Raw genomic sequence first — 19,447 nt, 5'->3', positions numbered from 1 at the left:
AAATGTCTATTCTGTAATTAAAACTATTTTGTTGTATACAGTCAACATTAAGAGTTGTTTTTATTAGTGACTGAAGTTCTTCTCAAAGTGAGAAACTTTTTGGTAGTGAAACAGAACTGAAATTTCAATTCTGCAAATACACAATATCATTAGCGCGCCCTTCAGAAAAAAAAGGTTTTAAATATCATGTCAGCTGAAAGGATATAAAAACTGTTAACATATCAATGAACTACACTGAAATAAATATTCTAATACAGCCTGATAAATCCTAAGCAAAAACATAACATGAGCTCTAATTTTAAAAGACATTGAACATATAGCAATATACAAGATTTTGAACACCTTTTTCAATTTCAATACCTTTATTATGTTAAAAACCTTAGACAGTAAGTTGCTTTTCATTTCTGCTCAACTTCCCAACATGATTCATCTGTATTTTAGACTAAAATGACTTTGACTATGGCAATAGGTGGGAGGACCACAGAGCCCTAGGTTCAGTTTCATTTCCTGTAACACAGCATATTATTTAATTAAACAGGCATCTTATCAGTTATTAAAGAGTTTCCTGGGAACGTTATTTCTACCTAATAAAGACTGAGAGATAGATAGCATGTTTCTGTTATGTACTTCTCAGGAAAATACTAAATTCAAGGCACAAGCTGTGCCTGTGTTGGTTGTCTGGGTGGGGTTTTTTGTTGCTGTTTTTTAATAGTTGCAAATCAGTCATGCTGATTTGGTATGGAAACACTATATAACATGAAAGCATGACAATGCTTTCCATGCTAAGTCAAGGAGTTCTGATGAAGCTGTTGAGATGTTTATAAGATTCTCTTTATTACATGGTGTTAAAGCAATGTTAAAACTGTGATTATATACACTCTTGTGCCATCATTTTAACAGCCATAAAAAACAAAACAAAACAAAACCCAATAGTTCTTAGAACATCAGCTCTTTAGCTTGGTTTAAAGAAAAAAAGTCATCATTCACAAAAGGAGGCAAATATTAAATAATAAATTCTATTTATTTAATATACACTATATCCCCATCCCCCAGGGTACTTCTGTTAATTCTGATTTAATTTTCAGTATGTGTAGGTAAAACTAATAAATTTATTCTCTTAACTGTTAGTGTGCACTACAAACTCAGCAATTTAATGTTTAAAGGACACATCATGCTTTCTAAACTATAAATCTGTACGTAAGTTTCAGATAAACATTTAAAGTATGAGATTCAGAAAGACAGAGAAAAAAAAAAATCAAAGTCTTAAAAACAACTACAGTTTGATCCCATCTCTTACCTTCACTTTTTCACAATGGTAGCCATGTTTTTATGAGTGCATAAAAAGATAATGGCAAACAAAAACAGTTGTATAAAATATTAAGTAATTAGAGCAATGCATCTCCAGACTGATATTTCCAGTTTTCCAATAAAAAAAAAAAAAAGGTAAGATTTCCAAATGATTTGGGCTTATTTCCATTCCTCTAAGACTCTGAAAGCAGGTTCATTTTGGCAAAGTTTAAAATCACTTAGAAGTCCTCCCTCCTCCTTCCCCCATCACATTAAAAAAAACCCAAACATTATTTAAAGGGCAAGAACACTATTAAGAAGAAATTAATTATTTTAACAGTAATTATATTTTGACTTTATCATTTTGAAACTCACCATGAAAAACATGTATTACGAAGAGTTCCTCTGAAACCCTTCAGATTCTTTCCTTTAAGTAGGCTTAGAATAATTTTTCTCTACTTGATGTTTCCATTTACTGTTCAACAAGAGTTGACCTTAAAATACCTTGCAATGTTCCTTGCTGCCACAGAAAGGACTGTGTTGTCATACAAGGACAATATGAGGTAATATATGAAAAAAAGAAAACAAATGAGAAAGAAAGAAACAAAGCTGAAAGGGCAGAACAAAGCTTAAAGTTATATTCAAAACAGTACATGTAGACCACTATTAAACATAATAATTCATAACAAAGATTTTACAATATTTTGATTTTCACTGATTCTACTTCTCTTTTTCTCTGTTTAAGCAACAGAGATTGCTCGGTGTCAGCGCATTTGCACTCAATTTAGTGGATCGTCTCTGTATTTTGAACTTTTATGCTTTCTGCTTTAGTGGTTCTCGACTCAAAAATCTGACTTACTGACTTAAAAATATATGTAATTTGGAAGGCGAGATTTTGTCAAAGTCAGCTTTTATCTACATTTCAAATATACTTTAATGCAACAGCCTCTTTGAACCTACATTTTCCACAGCAGCTAGATAAAAAAATAATCCTCACTGAACCTAACTAAAAATAATAATCCCTCAAAATTAAAATAATGTCTTCAGAGATCACTTACCAAAATCTTTGTAAAATATACTTAATTTACCTTCACAAGTAATAAAACTGGTAGCTAACTGTATGATTAACAGAGATGACACCATAGCTTAGAACAGTTAAAAACTTCATTCAATTTTGTACCCTCAAATATAAGACAATGCAGAGAAAAATATTTTTGCCTCTGACTCTATTACAATGAAGGTAACTAGAATGAAAACAGAATGAATGATAAACTTAATGCATAAAGCCTAACACCACAGACTTGCCCAGCATAGGTTTGTGCTTGTGACAAAATCATCTAACATAAGACTACCCCATCCAGCTCAGGACTAGAATCAATGCCTTCTTACACCTTACTTAGCAGTATAGTCTACATCAGAGTAATTCTAAAAATGTAATAATATAAGCATGATTATAGACTGTAGATGCTGAAAAGTGGTACAGAATATGGCTTGCATCATGTGTGACTTTACGTAAATCAGAGAAATGCACCTGCTCTTCTTACATCACCACAGCCTTCCTAACACAGCTTTATAACAAGAGAATGCATTCGGCCTTGCCAAATACATCAGATGTTATTTTGCAAAACAATGTTTCTTTGTTGACTATCCTTGTCTCCTCTGAAGCAGCAGGATATTATGCTGAAACAAAAGAACTGTGCAGATTCCATGTCTCAGTGCTATACCACACCACATCTAGCTTCTATACATTGCAGTATATTCAAAGAAAGATTTTTATTGGAATAGTTACGTTTCAGGATCTATTCAAACTAAGTTTTCTCTCTGTACTCCTTCCCAGAGTATAAGTGAGCCTTAATGAAATAGAAAAATACATACTTTTGTACAAAAGGTAAATATTTATTAAAGTATTTAGTATATGTTACCTACAACCACAATGTTAATACCTTCAATTACAAAATTACAATATCCAGAATATTTTAAAGGGTTTTAAGCAATAACAAACAAACAAAAAATTGCTACAGCTTAATGCTGCTTTTTCTTCTAATCAACTACTCTTCACTATACATACACAGTATTAATTGTCTCCAGAACTAAATTCAAGATTATAAATATCCTGGCACACTAACAAATATGGCCAAAGCTACTGAAATCTCACAAATACAAAGATGGAAAGACAAAGAAAGGAACACACATTGGTAAATAAGGCCAGGGCCTGAGCTCAACAGTCAATGTTATTCAACTAGTTAATATATATTTTTGAAATGAACATATGGTCAAGATAATAAGTCCCAAGTAGGCTGAAAAAATAAATGCTAAAAGTATTCATGATCAGTAACTAAGAATTCAGACACGCAAAGAGGAAATAAATTACTATTATTTACAGATGAGATAGTTTGATTACAAAATTTAAAGGGAGTGGACATGGTAAAATATTTAAGTGGTTTGGTGTGAATGGAAATTTTTTCCTTGCAAAAAATAAAAATAAAATTGTAGCAAGCACCTTGACTATGTTTTCCAAAAATGTTGATGTCCTACTCCTGAAGAAGAGACAGAGCAGATACTTTGACTAAACCAGCCATCAACTGAAGTAAATCTAAGTCTGTAAGACCAATGGGTGCTTCCAGTATCAAATATAGACTTTCACTGATTTGTATGATAAGCTTTTCAGACTATCCACTCTGGCTGAACCATATAAAATGGGATAATCCAAAGAAATTTGGGGCTGGTCTTGGATGCAATTCAGGAAGATGGTATTTTTCCTGCCTTCAAACATTTCTCTGTAATGATAATAAGATCCTTGTGATTTGAACTAATTTTGAAACAAATCTGTAAGCTTGGCAAGCTCAGTGATTCCAGAATGCAAATGAAACTTAGTTAAAAGGTATAAATTCCAGTTTCTTATTTCCTCAGACTTTGTACCCTTTGTTAAAACACTGAACACTTAGTGCAGTGCTATTAAAATCAATTTGATTATGAGATCAAAATCTCTTCAGAAGAAGTCCAAGAAATTTTTATCTAAGTTGTTACTTACTGAAATATTCCATTGGGTTACATGCTAAAGAAAAAACTTGTTAAGTAGTGAACCATATTCAAAGCACAAACCTGCAAATCTGAAATTAGAATCCACATCCTCTTGAGTTCCTAGGTATTCATTATATTGCTACTCTTCTCAACTTTCCAGGACAGTACACTTATCAAGAAGGGAAGAAAACTGCAGCCAATCTCGAGGCACCATGAGAGAACCATGAAACTCCTGCTACTCTGTGAGAACGTTAACACTTGCACAGAAATTCACAAGGAGGATCCAAAAGCCTACAACTCCGTAGATATTTACAAATGCTCCAGTGAAGAAAAAAGCAAAAAACTATGTAGTTAGGAGTTTTAGTAGATGTATTTATGCTTACAAAACTTCCTGAAACATATTTGTCAATAAAGCAGTTTAAATATTAATCCTACCTACTTTTGGTAGGTCCACCAGAAATCTCTATTTTTATTCTTTCCCCCTAAAAAACATAAGTAAGCTATAGTATCAGATCCATTGAACAGAAACAAAAAAAGTAAATTATTAAGAATACAATTTCTCTGTTTCGTTTTTATAATTTGATTTATGCAATTTTAAATTAATGCAGTATTTTAGACAAATGGTTTGTGTTGCTGAGCACAGTCAGCCACATCCATGGATATTCACAGAATCAGTCTGATAAAAGTTCTACCTACAATCTGCATCATTCCAAATGGAACAGAAAATATTTTCATCCATCTACACCAAATTTGATTGAAAATCCATTTTATATATAATTCTTATATTTAATCATCACATTTGCATTAGTCATTTCCTACATAGTCCCACATTGAATGCTACACAGACAACGACAATACTATGTCTTCTGTAACATCTATCAGTTATCTGGTAATTGCCAGCTATCTCAAATGAATGAAATACCAGGAAGTTGGGCTCAGAATACCTGTAGTAAATCTCAGTTGTATTTAATTTCTCCGTCTCTAATTATTCATTTGGTAAATGTTCATTTTAGAGTCTTGAATACTATTAAGAGTAGAGAACCTACTGCTGGAAAGCCTGTGACACCACAGCAGCTAAAGTTAAATAAACACACTGCTTCTAGGTCAAATCATAACTTCATCTGTATCCACAAAACCTGTTGACTATTAGATCTAATAAAATTAAAATGTGATTGACTCATAAGCATAGTCTTCACATGTGCAAATTTAACTGTGTACATAAATAATTTTATTTGTAAATGGAAATAACTGTTTCCCTCCTCCAACACTGTTTTTTGTGGCAAAATAACAAAACAAAACAAAAAAAACACAACACACCCACACCAACCAAAAAAACCCTCTACCACATCACATGGCCAGGTTTCAAACTATCTTATTAAAAAGCGTTGAGTGTGAAGATCCAATAAGGTGTTTATAGTTACCTACAAACACTCATGACTCCCTATTTCCCTGTAAAACAGTAAACATCACTACCATTAATTGTTTAAGTCAGAAATATTTTTTAAAAATCTTATATGAATACTTTTAAGTGAAGACAGCAAGGAGGATGTTTTGGGAAAATCCACCAACAGCAAAGTTACCCGCCTTCCTCTGCTGCTGTCTTCATACCTGCTGGTTCTGGATGCTCAGTATGTGCACATATCCTGACCCCAGGCCTTACACCCGACCCTGCCTGCATTGTCAGCAGCCTGTTTGTTATCTCCTTGTAAGTCCTATTTCTCATCCTATCTTTGGTAGAATTTTAAAGCATGTTTACTGTTTTGTGTTATGTAGCAAACTTCAACAACTACACAACTTATTTCCTTTTTCTCACCTACTTTTAACCAGCAGCTGCCTCTAGAAGTAGACAGAAGAGAACATAATTTACTTAGAATTACAGAAATAGTAATATGCCAAGTAACAAATGGAACTGAGTGGACCTATAGGGAATAAAGAAGTGGCTCTTATTACTGGAAGGTATGAGATTAAATACTATTTTTTGTGCTCAGTGAATAGCATTACTTTTTACTACTCTCTTCCGTTTAATAATTTCCCATGATAACGTCACCTATAGCTTGAAATTTAAATACAGGCTGTTAAATTTTCCACAAAGCCTAAACCAAATTAGGTACAGTAGAATTAAAAACTAAATAAGGTTTGCTTTATTTCCTGTGCACTTAAAATTTAAAACGGCAAATAAGGACTCAGGGAGATCATGTTAACGGATAATTATGCAATCAAAGAACACTAAAAAGCTATTATATCAGGGTCTTGGAGATATATTAAACAAATGAAGGATAACAATAGAAACATTCAAGCTTGAAAGATCAAAGCATGTTCTCTTTCAAACTTCTTTGTAAGTGGAGGAAGAAAATCTTGATAGGATCTTACTATTCTAGTAAAGCAAATAACCTGCATTGTTCTATAAAATATTTAAAAGAATGTTTTTATTTGGTTTTGCTACTGTTTCATTTTTGCTACAATATTTCACAAAACTTTTTCAATAATATTCAAGTCAGCCACAAAAAACTATAGCTACACTTAAAAGTTTACTCTCATCTAATCTGAGTCTACAATCTAAATACAAAATGACTACTAATAAAATTATTAAAAAGAGTACTTATTCTGTTTGACCAAAAAAAATAGCCCACCATTACCAGTATTGAGTCCTGAAAGAAGGCCAGAATAAAGTTTTTAAAGAAAATGCAAGAAAACAAAACCTGAGAGGTGATGCCTTCTTTTAGAAAATGAGGCCATAGAATACAATTAAAGATCGCACCATGACACTTTGAGGTTTGCAAATAGCATTCTAACATACTACATAAAAAGATGCAAACCAATCACAAGTCAGCCCTACACTACATCAACCCATCCAGCACGTTGTTAGTTCTCAAGGTTTACCTACCTGCAAATTTTCAATGGAAGTACTTTATTCTCCTCCACAGTTCAGGTTAGCAACAGACTCTTACAGATGTTAAAATACAGTCTCCTCATCATGAAGCCTTCCATTTTTTCAGGTTTATCTAGACCCTCCAATAAAATTTTATATGAAAGAGGTGGAACCAAAGACCTATTTCAATATGGAAATTCTGATCTCTGGACCCTGCGTCATTTAGCCGGTTTTCTCAGTGACCATTTTCACGCACTGGCTTCATCTCTTTTTCCTTTGATCAAATTCCTTCTAGCTCTACCTGTAAGATTCCCAGCTATCCACATTTTCCTGAGGCATTCAGAAACCTTCTTTTCTGCTGGGATAGTACCTTAGAGGGAAAGTGCGACCAGGTATACACACATGCACAGGCCCTGGGGAGGTAATATTCTCAAAACATCCAGTGCACATCTTGAGATAATGTTATGCCTTACTGCCAAAAATTAACCTCGTATGACATTTCTTTCCTTCCCTCTTCTCATATAAAAACGTCTGGCTCCAGTTCCTTTGGTTACGGAATTCTCAACATCAGCTACATTATGCTTTTTATTATACCATTATGCATTTAGACAATGATACCTAGGGACAGAAAGTTGATAAAATACATCCAAATGTGCCACAGGAATTATAATTAGTAAAATTTTAAAATTCTTCCTCCCTTTTATTAACAAAAATGAAAGCAGCAACATACCTCTTTTTTCTCTGTGAACTTCTTCCAAAAGTTTTTCTTGCTTTTTTATCTGTTTAAAGAGAGACTGATGTTCAGCCTCTTTCAACTGTGTAAAGTGCTTGAGCTGTTCTCGGCTCTGCAGTAAGTAGCATCGCAGCTTTTTTTCCTTACTTTCTCTCTCCTTTACCTCCTCACACAGCCACTGAAGCTTGGTCTATGTTAAAAAAAAGGGACAATAAAAAGTAGAGAATTCTAATTCAAATAAGAATACATATATATCAACTGATCAAATTATTTTTGAGTCACAGATTACTTATTTGTACCTATTACTGAATAACAACAATAAAAGGGGACATTCAGATATATTAAGATGACATATGTTGACCTTCTCAAAAGACAGATGTATTTTGGCTAATAATTGGCTGTGAAGAAGTAATAAGCAGATTTGGTTTTTTGTGGGGTTTTTTGTTGTTGCTTTTTTGTTTCGTTTGTTTTTTGTTTCTTTTGGTTTGTTGTTTGTTTTCTAGGTTTTTTTGTTTTTTAAACAGGATCATAAATTTGCTAGGGCAGGTATAGAAATTCACTTTGAATTAGCGTACACACAAGCACCAAGAGATACTCCTTCCTTTCACAACACCTTTCTCTCTCTGTTCTATGCTGATGGAATTTAAAGCATTTATCCATTCTGAAAAAAGTGACATCGACCCTTTCTGGTCAGCAAAGGTTAATATTAAAGATTTATGCAGAGGAAAAAGAAAAAAGCTCATAGACAAGATAGGTCATGGTCAATACAATAGATCTAGAAGTGGTAAAAGAGAATACTTTCACTGCCTATTTAAAACAAAATTTAAAAAATGGGGGGTGGGAGGGCAGGATTTTAGGTAGTCATTCATTCTAGACTTCCCTCTAGTAGCTAAAGGAACTTAGATGATAAATGTATGCAAATGATTATTAGGTGCTCTTTGAAAGATCTTTTTAGTAATATGTCAGTGTCACTTATTTAAAATGAAGAAAATACTCCCTGCATAATATTTCTCCTTTGATTCCAATCTTATCTCTGCTATCTATAGTGGCAGTCGCTCTTAATCGACAAGTCTTACATAGTCCATATATCATCAATAACCTTAAATTATCTTACATCCAAACAGTTGCAATTTTCCTTAAGTCAATTTTCCTGTGGCTTTGAGGTTTTTTACATGAAGAAAAAAAAAGCATGTCTTCTACAGTTTCTCATGAACCACTTTGATCAGGAGAAACTTACTCCTTTTAAAAGACACTGGATAAGAAATATGTTTATGCGTGTGAATCGGGGCAGCAGGAAGTACCCTGCAAAATGAAAGGCAAGGGTCGTTAAGTTACCGGTCATCACTTTGAAGAAGTTTTCAAGCATGTGTGCACCCACATTACAGTGTTCAAAAGCTTCAGATAAAGGGGGAAGAAAAATAATTCATTGTCCAAGAATCCAATCTAATACCCTTTAGTTTTAATAAATAACAGCCTTATTTAAAATCATTCTTTCCTTGTTATAACCCTGTAAGAGAAACTTAACCTGTTGACTACATTCTCATGTTTTTCTTGACTGAAAATAATTGAACCAGATCTAAAGGGTATCACTGCAGTTACTTCAATGCATTACTATTTATTTTGCTATAGAGACAGCTATTTCTTGTTGATAGCAAAATTCAGAAAATTATTCCACCAGTTGAAATAACAGTCTGGGAATATCAGAATTATTGCCAACGGAATGCTGTTGTTTTTCCTTTTCCCTTTGAAGTGCCTTTTCAAACACACTTTCAGCTGAATAATTACAAATGTTGGATATTAGCTTATTCAGTAAAATTTCAGGAGGTTTGACTATTACCTTTGTTTCTGCTAACCAGCGATGAGGATCATTCAGAACCGTTGGCATAAGTGATATTGCCTATGGAATAGTATGGGAGAAAGAAATAGGCATAAAAAAAGGAATTAGACACAAAAAGGAGAGTCCTGCTTACTGGAAAATCATCTAATAAATATTGTTTCCTAAAAATCCAGCTTGGAAATCATATCTGTAAATGGTTTAATAGAACTATTTAACCATAAATTTGCCACATTTAAAAGTATAGAATCATAGAATTACTTCGGTTAGACGAGACCCTCAGGATCATTGAGTCCAAGCATCTCTAGCACTAAACCATGTCCCTAAGAGCCTCGTCTAAATGCCTTTTAAACAGCTCCAGGAGTGGTGACTCCACCACTTCCCTGGGCAGCCTGTTCTAATGCCTGACAACCCTTTCCGTGACAAATTTTTTCCTAACATCCAATGTAAGCCTCCCCTGGTGCAACTTGAGGCCATTTTTTCTTGTTCTGTCACTTATGCAAACCCACTGATACAATTTTTTTTTTTAAAAGTTGCAGCTTCAGTTGCAACAAAATAAGTTATTGTATTATGAATCTGTAGAGTTTTCTCCTAAGAATCACTACAATAATGTATTTCAAACATCCCCAGAACATAGGTCTGCATGAAGGTATATATTCTTGGTTTGAAACTGTTTGTCCTTTTTTGAAAATATCATTATTTCCAAATAATACAATCAGCCTCTACTTCAAAATGACGACTTCTTAAGAAAAGACCAGCTACAAAGTCATTCAACTCTTTTTTCTTCCATTCTGCAGAACAATAGTGGCTGCACATAAACCAGAACTAGTAATACCAATTGTCATTAGTCACTGAATTGTTATCAGTATATCTACAGAAATACTATGTGCAGCATCATAAATGTCTTATCAAAAAGTAAAAAAAAAGGACAAACCCCCAAAATCCTTAAATTATGCTTCGTTATGATGGTCTTAGTGTTTTCAGAAAAATGACAAATCTCTTGCTTTGAATATCTGATAGGCACAAAAAGAAAACTGAAATCTTCACTAAGTGGATAAAAAGAAGATAAACTGGGCTGGAATGCTTCATTAATACTTCATACAATGAGAAAACGTGATACGTCTTTTTTTCTGCATTCAAACTGAACTATGTTAAACTTGTTTTAAAGGTACTTTTACATATGTTTTCTATAGCACGTACTAAAAAGGTAGTGATAATGTGGGAGGTTTTTTTCCCCACTTTGAGTTGATGCACAAGAAGAAAAAAAGTCTCATACACAGCTCTCTCAACTGAAATCCATTCAATATCAAGTAAGCTACTTATATTATGCCCAGCTCATCTTTTATCTCCTGTGGTCCTATCCCATTATTACTACACTGTGCCTTTCTCTAATTTAAACATTTTGCGTGGGTTTTGTTTTTCATTTACCATATTTTGCAATTTAGCAAGTCTTTATGTATTTTTAGTTGTGGTCCAGCAATTTTTGTAAATACTTCATTAAGAGGTATTATATTTATCTGGGCTTTATTAACAAAACTGAGACCAAAGATGCCTAAACAGCATCATCTAATTATGTAAATACATATGTTTTACATGACAACTATCATGATATAAGGACACAGCTGAAAAGAAAAGCTTTAGTAGGCAAGTTGACCAAAACTTCACAAAGTGATGCACACCCAGAAGTTGTGACTTCGTGGCAGCAAACCTCATTCTGTGCAACCACATTCAAAGAAGGCAGTATTCAGTTTATAGTCTAAGAATAACTGGTGTAGTTATTTGCAAGCATAAGATTTCATACTACAAAAGACTGATTAGAAAAATAAATCTGAACAAAATATGTGGAATTCTTTGCTTAGAACACCAGTAAGTGGTGATTATAAAAACTCCAGTACATTTTTAATCAGAGAAGATTAAGCCTGGTGTCTAAGTTCTCTGAATACAAGTATTTATCCAGTGAATTCCTACTTGCTCACCTCAGTTGCAATGGTAACTTCTTGAAGTAAAGAACTTGTCAGAAACGTTTTAGAAACATTGGCAATACCTAAAGTACTGGGCAGAGGAACAATATAACAAAGGAAACCTCTTACCTTCAAAAAAGAAAATTCAGACCAGACACCACAAAACTGTGTAACATTTGTTTTCACATTAGCTGTCCAACCAAAATTTCAGATTCGAATCTGTTTGAACTTTCCTAGCGATAAATGGTCAAAGGGGATAAATAAGGAGAATTCTGAAAACAGGAATCAGCAAAACTTTACCCAGAGGACAAAAACTCTGCAGGAGTTGGGAAGCAAGTCCAAGACATCATGGTTAATGATCAAGAACCTGGCAACTACAGCAGATCACAAAGACTTAATAAAAAAAGACTTATCTGTAAGGATATAGAGGAGAAAGCTTGTTTGTGAAATACATTTTCTTAGATTTCTTATCTGTTTGTGTGCTGAAACATCCCAACTCCAGTGGTAAGTGGGAAAAAGGCACTACCATTTTACAAGGCTGAAAAAAAGTGACTTCTCTGCACACCTTCAACCAAAACAGGTGAGGAGACGAGCTTAAAACAGAAAATAAAAAAATATTTAAAATATAATGGACTTTGTGTCAATGCTGAAAATTTCTTTTTCAAAAGCAGCCTAGCCCAGTCAAGTGGCCATGGACTTTAAATTAGAAAGCATGCTCTGTTTAAATAGCAAGACAAAAAGGTGTAATCTGAGCATACTCTGTGGTTACAGCTAAGGCTAAAAAGCCAGCAGGCCAAGCACTTGTGATAGACTCACAATGCCAGTGAGCATGGCAACAAGCTGTCAAACCGTGTTTTCTTTCTTCTCAGCAGTGTACAATGCCAATTTAATAGGATTAGTCATGTAGAATCATCTAGAGGAAGGAAGAGAGGGTTCTGTCCATGGGTAGCAAATGAGACTGCTCAGGAAAAAAGCTACTGGGGCTACAGAAGAAGTAGTAAAGGAAGGGGGAAAAAAAAAAAAGTTACAGCAAGCTACAAGTTTCCTGAAAAGTTGAGTTTTCTGGATACAAGGACCTGCTGTGCACAAGGAAGTTATAATTTTTTTTTTTTCCACTTCCAGCATTTATTTCTCTACTTAAAAAAAAAAGGGGGGGGGGGGGGGGAAGGGGTGCATCTAAACGAGTTTTTAATAAAAACCTTTCTTTCTTTTTTCCCAATTTTAAAAGCATTTTAGGTCTTTCTTGGAGATTTCCCATCTCTAAGGAGGTGGCCTAGGAAAACTTGACTCAAAATTCTGGCTGATGTAAGGTCCTTTCAGACAAGCAAACAAAAGGAGAACAATTTCTCACCAAAAAAGATACTGTCAAAAGAAAGCGTTGGTGATTAACATATGGGCACATCTTGATAGTATCCCATTCTAATACCTAGCAATGTGCATCTGTACCATTTAAATCTAAATATCCATAATCCAACTGTCCATAAATTATCTATACCAATTAAGTGACAGGTGACAACAATGCATGCAAATTCTGCCACAAACATTCATTAAGAAAATAACAAAATCTGCAGCATACTTAAAACTTAGAATTACTTTGAATTTCTCCACAGAGTCCCGAGAAAAAATTTCACAAGCAGCATCAATTTCACTTCCTATCATGGTGAGAATGGATTCCTGTTCCATTTCTAAGTGACGCAGCTGGTCTTTAAACTGCAGTCTGGCCTCATCCATCCTTCTCAAATGATCTTCTTCATTGCTGATCTGTTTATCCTGGAGTGAAAGAGGGAAAACAAAACAAAGATGAATTATTGCATTATTAATATAACATAACTCATTAGCAATATATCTTTCAATCTTATACTATACTCTGTCATGCAGTTCAGTTCCCTGCCATGGAAAATAATACTTTCTAAGAGTACTCATAAGTTCCTCTCCTGATTCTCCTGATTCTTCTGTAAATCAGTTATGAAGAAACTGCTAGCACATCCAAACCCAACAAGCTCAGAGCCTATTTTCAGAGTCAAAACCAGACATTCTATTATAAATCTCTTTTTCATGAGTAGAGAGAGCGCCCACAACAAATATCGCTCTTATTATCTTTTGCCTTGAACCAGTTACAGGCATCTAATCCCTGTCATCACAAAAAGAGGTCCCTGAAGGAAACCTGCATTGGCAGTCAGTATGTTCTCAAAGGAAAAGTATTCAAAGAACTTCTTATGGGACAGTGACTGGCATTGAGGAAGCATTTTATGTTACCATCCAATGTCAGAAAGACAATTAAATATGTTATATATATTTTTAAAATTCAGATTCTCTTCCTTTATATCTGTGATAGAGCCATCATGTAAAACTGAACCCAGTAGCTTTTTTGTTACAAAATATATTGAATTAGGCATTGTAATTAATATAACAAAACTATCTTGTAAGAAGAAGGGAAACTGGTTCACACCTGTCCGCTACTGAGATCAGGAAGATGTAATGCAGTAAAGGGAAAACACTTCAACACGGAACATCTGAGTTATGTGCAAGCACACTGAGAATGGTGAGAAAAGCAAGAATAATAATTCTGAAAATTTATCAATTATCAACCCCCACAATGACAAGTTGTGACTCTTTAAAATGAATTTATTAGAAATCTTAATACACTGCTCTCATGAGACACCACTGTGAAAGAAGGTAATTTCTAACATACAAGTTCTGTGATTGGGACACATGGAATCACAGAATCATTTAGGATGGAAAAGATGATCCCTTGCAAAAGGGATCCAACTGTAAACCTAACACTGCCAAGTCCACCACTAAACCATGTCCTTAAGTGCCACATCTACTCACCTTTTAAATATCTCCAAGGATGGTGACTCAACCACTTCCCTGGGCACCTTGTTCCAATGCTTCACAACCCTTTCAGTGGATCTTTCCTAATACCCAATCTAAATCTTCCCTGGCACAACTTGAGGCCATTTCCTCTTGTCCTATCACTTGTCACTTGGGAGAAAAGATTAACACACCCACCTTGCTACAATCTCCTCGTCCTTTCAGGAGGTTGTATACTTATGTATGTATAGCTGTTAAATCTATTAGCAAAACAGATTTTTTTTTTTCATATAGGTGATCTTCACATATGAAAAAGCTATACCTGATAAGCAGCATGATTTTTTCATTTAATTCATACAAGAATACTTGAGTTAGACAGTAGCTATGTCAAACTGAAGGAATTACAAGAATTTTTAATACGCCAGGTTCTGGTATTTAAGTACCGCCCACATGGGAGTTGAAATATCAGTTCTGATGTAGATCAGTATTCTGAAGGTAATAAGATTGTATTATATTTGCTTCCAGTGTCAGTATTGTGTCAGTATTATTAACTGAACACTGTCCATCAGATGCCAAATTTCAGTCTCAAAGACCATGACTAAAAGAGTATTTAACTCACTGTTTTTGACTTTAGTTTACATCTACTTGATTTTCTGAGTGTGCCAGCACTCCTCAACATTCTACTTTCAGAGCCTACAGGATAAGTGAAGTCACTAATTACTCAAAAGTGCACAGAAGGAAAAGAAACAGAAAATTTTAACATTATTCTCTGCCCCTTTACCTTTCTTGGAATAAAAAAAATTCCAAGCTATAATACCTGTATTTCTTTGAATTACTATTTGTGCTTGTGATAGAATGACATTTGAAGTATAAAAAGTTTGGAAAAAAAAGAATTCTTTTGAAACACAGTAGGCTTCTGTGATTAACACAATATGACAGCTACCACGAGATTTCTCATGAGGTAATATTATCACTTGTACCAGCCTAACACCCCTTCTGACCCACAATAAAACCACAATAGTAAATACGCTCCTAAGTTAACCAATTAATGCAATCAAGTGGAATTCTCCATCTGCATTTATTAATACCTTTAAAGGTTGAGACCACATGATTGTGTACTTAAAAGACTCTCCATTGTTTTTCACCTTGGAGATAAAAGATCACCTCAGTCCAAAAACTCTATCTTCCCAATATTAGGTAACGTTGGAGCTCATTTATGACTGCAGAAGACTGTGTACAGTCCTACAAACACATTTCCTTAATAATTATAACACTAAATCCCCAATCTAGGAAAAATCCATTTTGAATTTTCATTTGAGGAACTTCTTCTTAGTCTGACAAGTTGAAGTTTTAAAGCACTTCCTGTTAGTTAAACAAGCTAAGAGAAATACCAGGTTTAAGATTTTCTCATACTTTCAAAAAAACAAACAAACAAAAAAACCAAAACAAACTACAATAACAACAACAACACCAAAACACATACATACACACACACACACACACACACACACACACACACACAAAAAAAACCCACAAACCAAACAAACCACACACAAACACCCACCACAACATTTTTCTCTCAGGGTTCATAGTCACAGCATACTGGCTGACAGACAATCAGCATATGTTGAAAATTCAAGAAGTATGCATGACAAAATGAGCTAATAGCATTTCCAGTCACTTTACCTACATTCAAAATAAGCCCATTAGATTTTAAGCTCAACACCTGAGTGACACTGTGCACTTCGCTTAAAATATCAAAAATTAAATTGAAAAACTGGAAAAGCCACAAAGGATCTACAGTATCTATGGGCCTCTTATCTGATGTAAATAGTTTCAAACTATTTAGCTGATGAAGAATTACCTGACGAACATTCAGCGGTCCATCTGAAATGAATGAACAAACCTCTTGTACCATGTTAATATAAGTGCCAATACAAACAAATTTATTTTCCCAAGGATGAGAAATTACTAAATTGACATATGGTTTAATCTCAGCCAGAAACTCAGCACCACACAGTGCTCACTCTCTCCAATGAGATGGGGGAAAGAATCAGAAAAGTGAGAAAACTCAGAACACCAGGCAACAAGAATGGCTGGCAGGCAGTGTCTATCTTTAGAAACACAATGCCAGTACAAGAGAGGAATGTGAATTTCTTTAAATATTTAAAACATGGCAAGTTTTTAAACAGAATAATATTTTCATCAAGTTATTTAGAATTTCTTTTACTGTGCTTACATTGCTTATCTACTTCAAATTAGCTCTAAAGTATTCATAACTGCACTGCAACTTTAAGGAAATGTGAAGTAAACCAGAAGTGTTTGGTTAAACATTTGTTAGTTACCTCTATTAGAAACAGGGTGGGCAAAAGGACTTACAATTCTGCTCCTAAATGATATTAGCAAATCTTTGGAGGGATAAAATTAATGACTTGGCCAAAGCACTTTTGCCTTCTTTGATTTATATAGAAACTGTATACTACAGTATGACTGCATATATTCTTTAATAGGTACATGTGTTTTTTCTATTTAAAGTTTACCATCTATTTCTATAAGTCATCATTTATTTTAGCTATTTATCAGTAGAGACTGAAAAAATCATGTTTAAAACCAGGTAAGTTTACCTTTTTTTCAAGTTCTTGTTTTACAAACTCACATTTCCGTCTGAGTTTTATATTTTCTTCTTCATTTTGGGATAATTCTTCTGTCAATTTATCACACTCAATTTTTATCTTCTCCAATTGGCGACATTGAGTCTTGATTACATTTTTCTCTTCTACAAGTTCCATCTGATGGTAATGGGAAAAAACATTATAAGGTCACTGTATGGGTTATTTTAAAACATTACCAGACTGTAGAGTTTCGAATCCATGGAACACTACTACAGAAGGATAATTTTATTTAATTTTTTACATGTAAGTTAGTTATATTAAGAGCAATCACTTATCTGAACATGGAAAACATGTATCACAGAGTTCTAGAACTATGTAGTGTTTTAAAAGCAAAAAGTAGAAGTCTCAGGGTCTGCATTTCAACTCTGCTACACTCATCAGCTTACATCATCTTAAGAAGCTTTCTGCAACTTTTCCATTACTGAAATAATTTGGAATCAGAAAGTCTAGAACTATAATTTCACTTCAGGACCTAAAGTTAAATTAATATCTGCAGGGAAATAACTGCAAAGATTTGGTATTTTTAATATTGTGTGGTTTTAATGCTCTTCATTTAACACTGGAGAGAAAAATTAAGAAAAAAAATCAATGGATTTGAAAGCCCTAAATAGGTGAGTGAATAAAGTATACTAACTTTCCAGTGGAAAACATAACTGACTGGAACTGACAGATCCAATAAATTCTCTAGATTATCTAAAAAATGAAAAAAAAAAACCCACACCCACATATATTACTCAAAACCAGGTTCATATTGTAAGAGATGAATTGTGGGATGCAGTTGCACACAAAAATAAACCTGCAGAGTAAATTCCTTCTTGAGGAAAAACAAAAATTCTATTCTCCCAATTACACTATAAATGTAACTTTTATGGGGAAGAAGGGTAAGGAGAGAAGTTTTACAAGTTAATTTAGACACCAGAGCTAACAGAGCACAAAAGCTCCTCTGAAGAACTATTCTGAGAAAGAATTTTGGTGTCTTGAGTCCACAAAGACTTATAGACACGAGGTCTGCAATGCCTAAAACATTTTCTGCGAATATGCTTATAAAAATCAACTTTTCACTTCCTACTAAAGGTAATTGCATTATAATGTCTATACAGATGGAGATAATCCAAGAACCAAATTCCTCACTTATATTACTTCTGAGACATAATGAAGAAACTCAAATTTTTTTGATTTCCAGTATGGACATGGCAGATGTGAGCATAATTTAATTGATCTGGATTGAACCCATTTTCCACATCTGATAATCTTCAGAAGAAAAATACACCCACTTGGTGTATAGGAAACAATTCAAGAAGAAATATGCATATATACACAACTTTATATGTATAGATACATATTTCTACATAATCTCACCTTAAAGGTTAATACTTGAAAGTGCTGTCAGGCATAAGCACATTTTGTATTTCATTATTCTAAGAGAATAAAGATATTTTTAAAGCAAATGAGGACCTGTAGCAAAATTAGGGGTCAGATTCAGACCTTCTGAACCTATAGCTGACTGGGGACCACTGAGCAGTTGGTCCTAGAAACACTGCTCTGCAGTCTTGGTTTCCTGAAACTAACTCACCAAAATTCCTCCTCTAGTTAAGTCTAAGGCTTTGAGTCTTCATAAAATAAATGTGTTAAATTTCCCTTTACTCCCCTGTTCTCTCCCAACTGACCTTTATTTTTAAGACACTAACTTTAACAACCTCTGGACACGGTTATGTATATTCTTTCCCAAAAGCAGTTACAAAGGCTGGATGAGGCTGAGGCATAAACAAGGTCAAGAATATTAGTATAACAGTAGAAGACGCATGATTACTGGGCACAATAAAAACCCAAAACTTACTAGTCTGGGGAAAAAAAAAAAAAAAAAAAGTAAAAAATTCCCTTTCTGTTGTATTTTCCTAAACTCTACTCTAAAACTGCAATATTCAAATAGAATTTGATAAAATGCATGGTAAGTTCACCTTAATTTGGAAAAAAAATATGTCCATAAAACTGAAACCCAATTGCAATGTAATGATGAGTTCAAGCAAAAAGTAACCAAATCAGCAGCACGATGACATGTTCTTACCAGATCTTCCCCGATTTTCTATTTTGTTTCACTTTCACCTACAGTCTTTGAATCAAGAGAAAGTTGTGCCTTATAATTTTATATACTTCTAAAAAAAGTTTCCTAACCTAATATCTTACAAAATTCATCTCCCTCAAGCCTTCTGCTTGTCTCTGTTTCAAACCAAAAATATATGTAGATTAAGGATTCTG

General features: G+C 34.0%; 1 protein-coding gene across 6 annotated transcripts in view; it reads right to left on the bottom strand.

The window, feature by feature from the left end:
• CEP128 (centrosomal protein 128) overlaps nucleotides 1-19,447 on the bottom strand; it is a 123,547-nt gene that overhangs the window by 48,475 nt on the left and 55,625 nt on the right. For 5 of the 6 annotated variants that reach the window (XM_082059632.1, XM_082059635.1, XM_082059636.1 and 2 more), the window contains 4 exons: nucleotides 17,144-17,308; nucleotides 13,299-13,475; nucleotides 9,748-9,807; nucleotides 7,908-8,100 (listed from right to left, as the gene is read on the bottom strand). In XM_082059632.1, coding sequence (XP_081915758.1) covers nucleotides 7,908-8,100; nucleotides 9,748-9,807; nucleotides 13,299-13,475; nucleotides 17,144-17,308 — 595 coding nt within the window. Of the gene's footprint in view, nucleotides 1-1,514; nucleotides 1,823-7,907; nucleotides 8,101-9,747; nucleotides 9,808-13,298; nucleotides 13,476-17,143; nucleotides 17,309-19,447 lie in introns of those variants that run through there. The other variant, XM_082059637.1, reaches the window with a different exon arrangement.

This window comes from Streptopelia decaocto, assembly GCF_964273445.1.
Source record: "Streptopelia decaocto genome assembly, chromosome: 7".
NCBI classification, from domain to species: domain Eukaryota; kingdom Metazoa; phylum Chordata; class Aves; order Columbiformes; family Columbidae; genus Streptopelia; species Streptopelia decaocto.
This window is presented reverse-complemented; position numbering and strand designations above follow the sequence as displayed.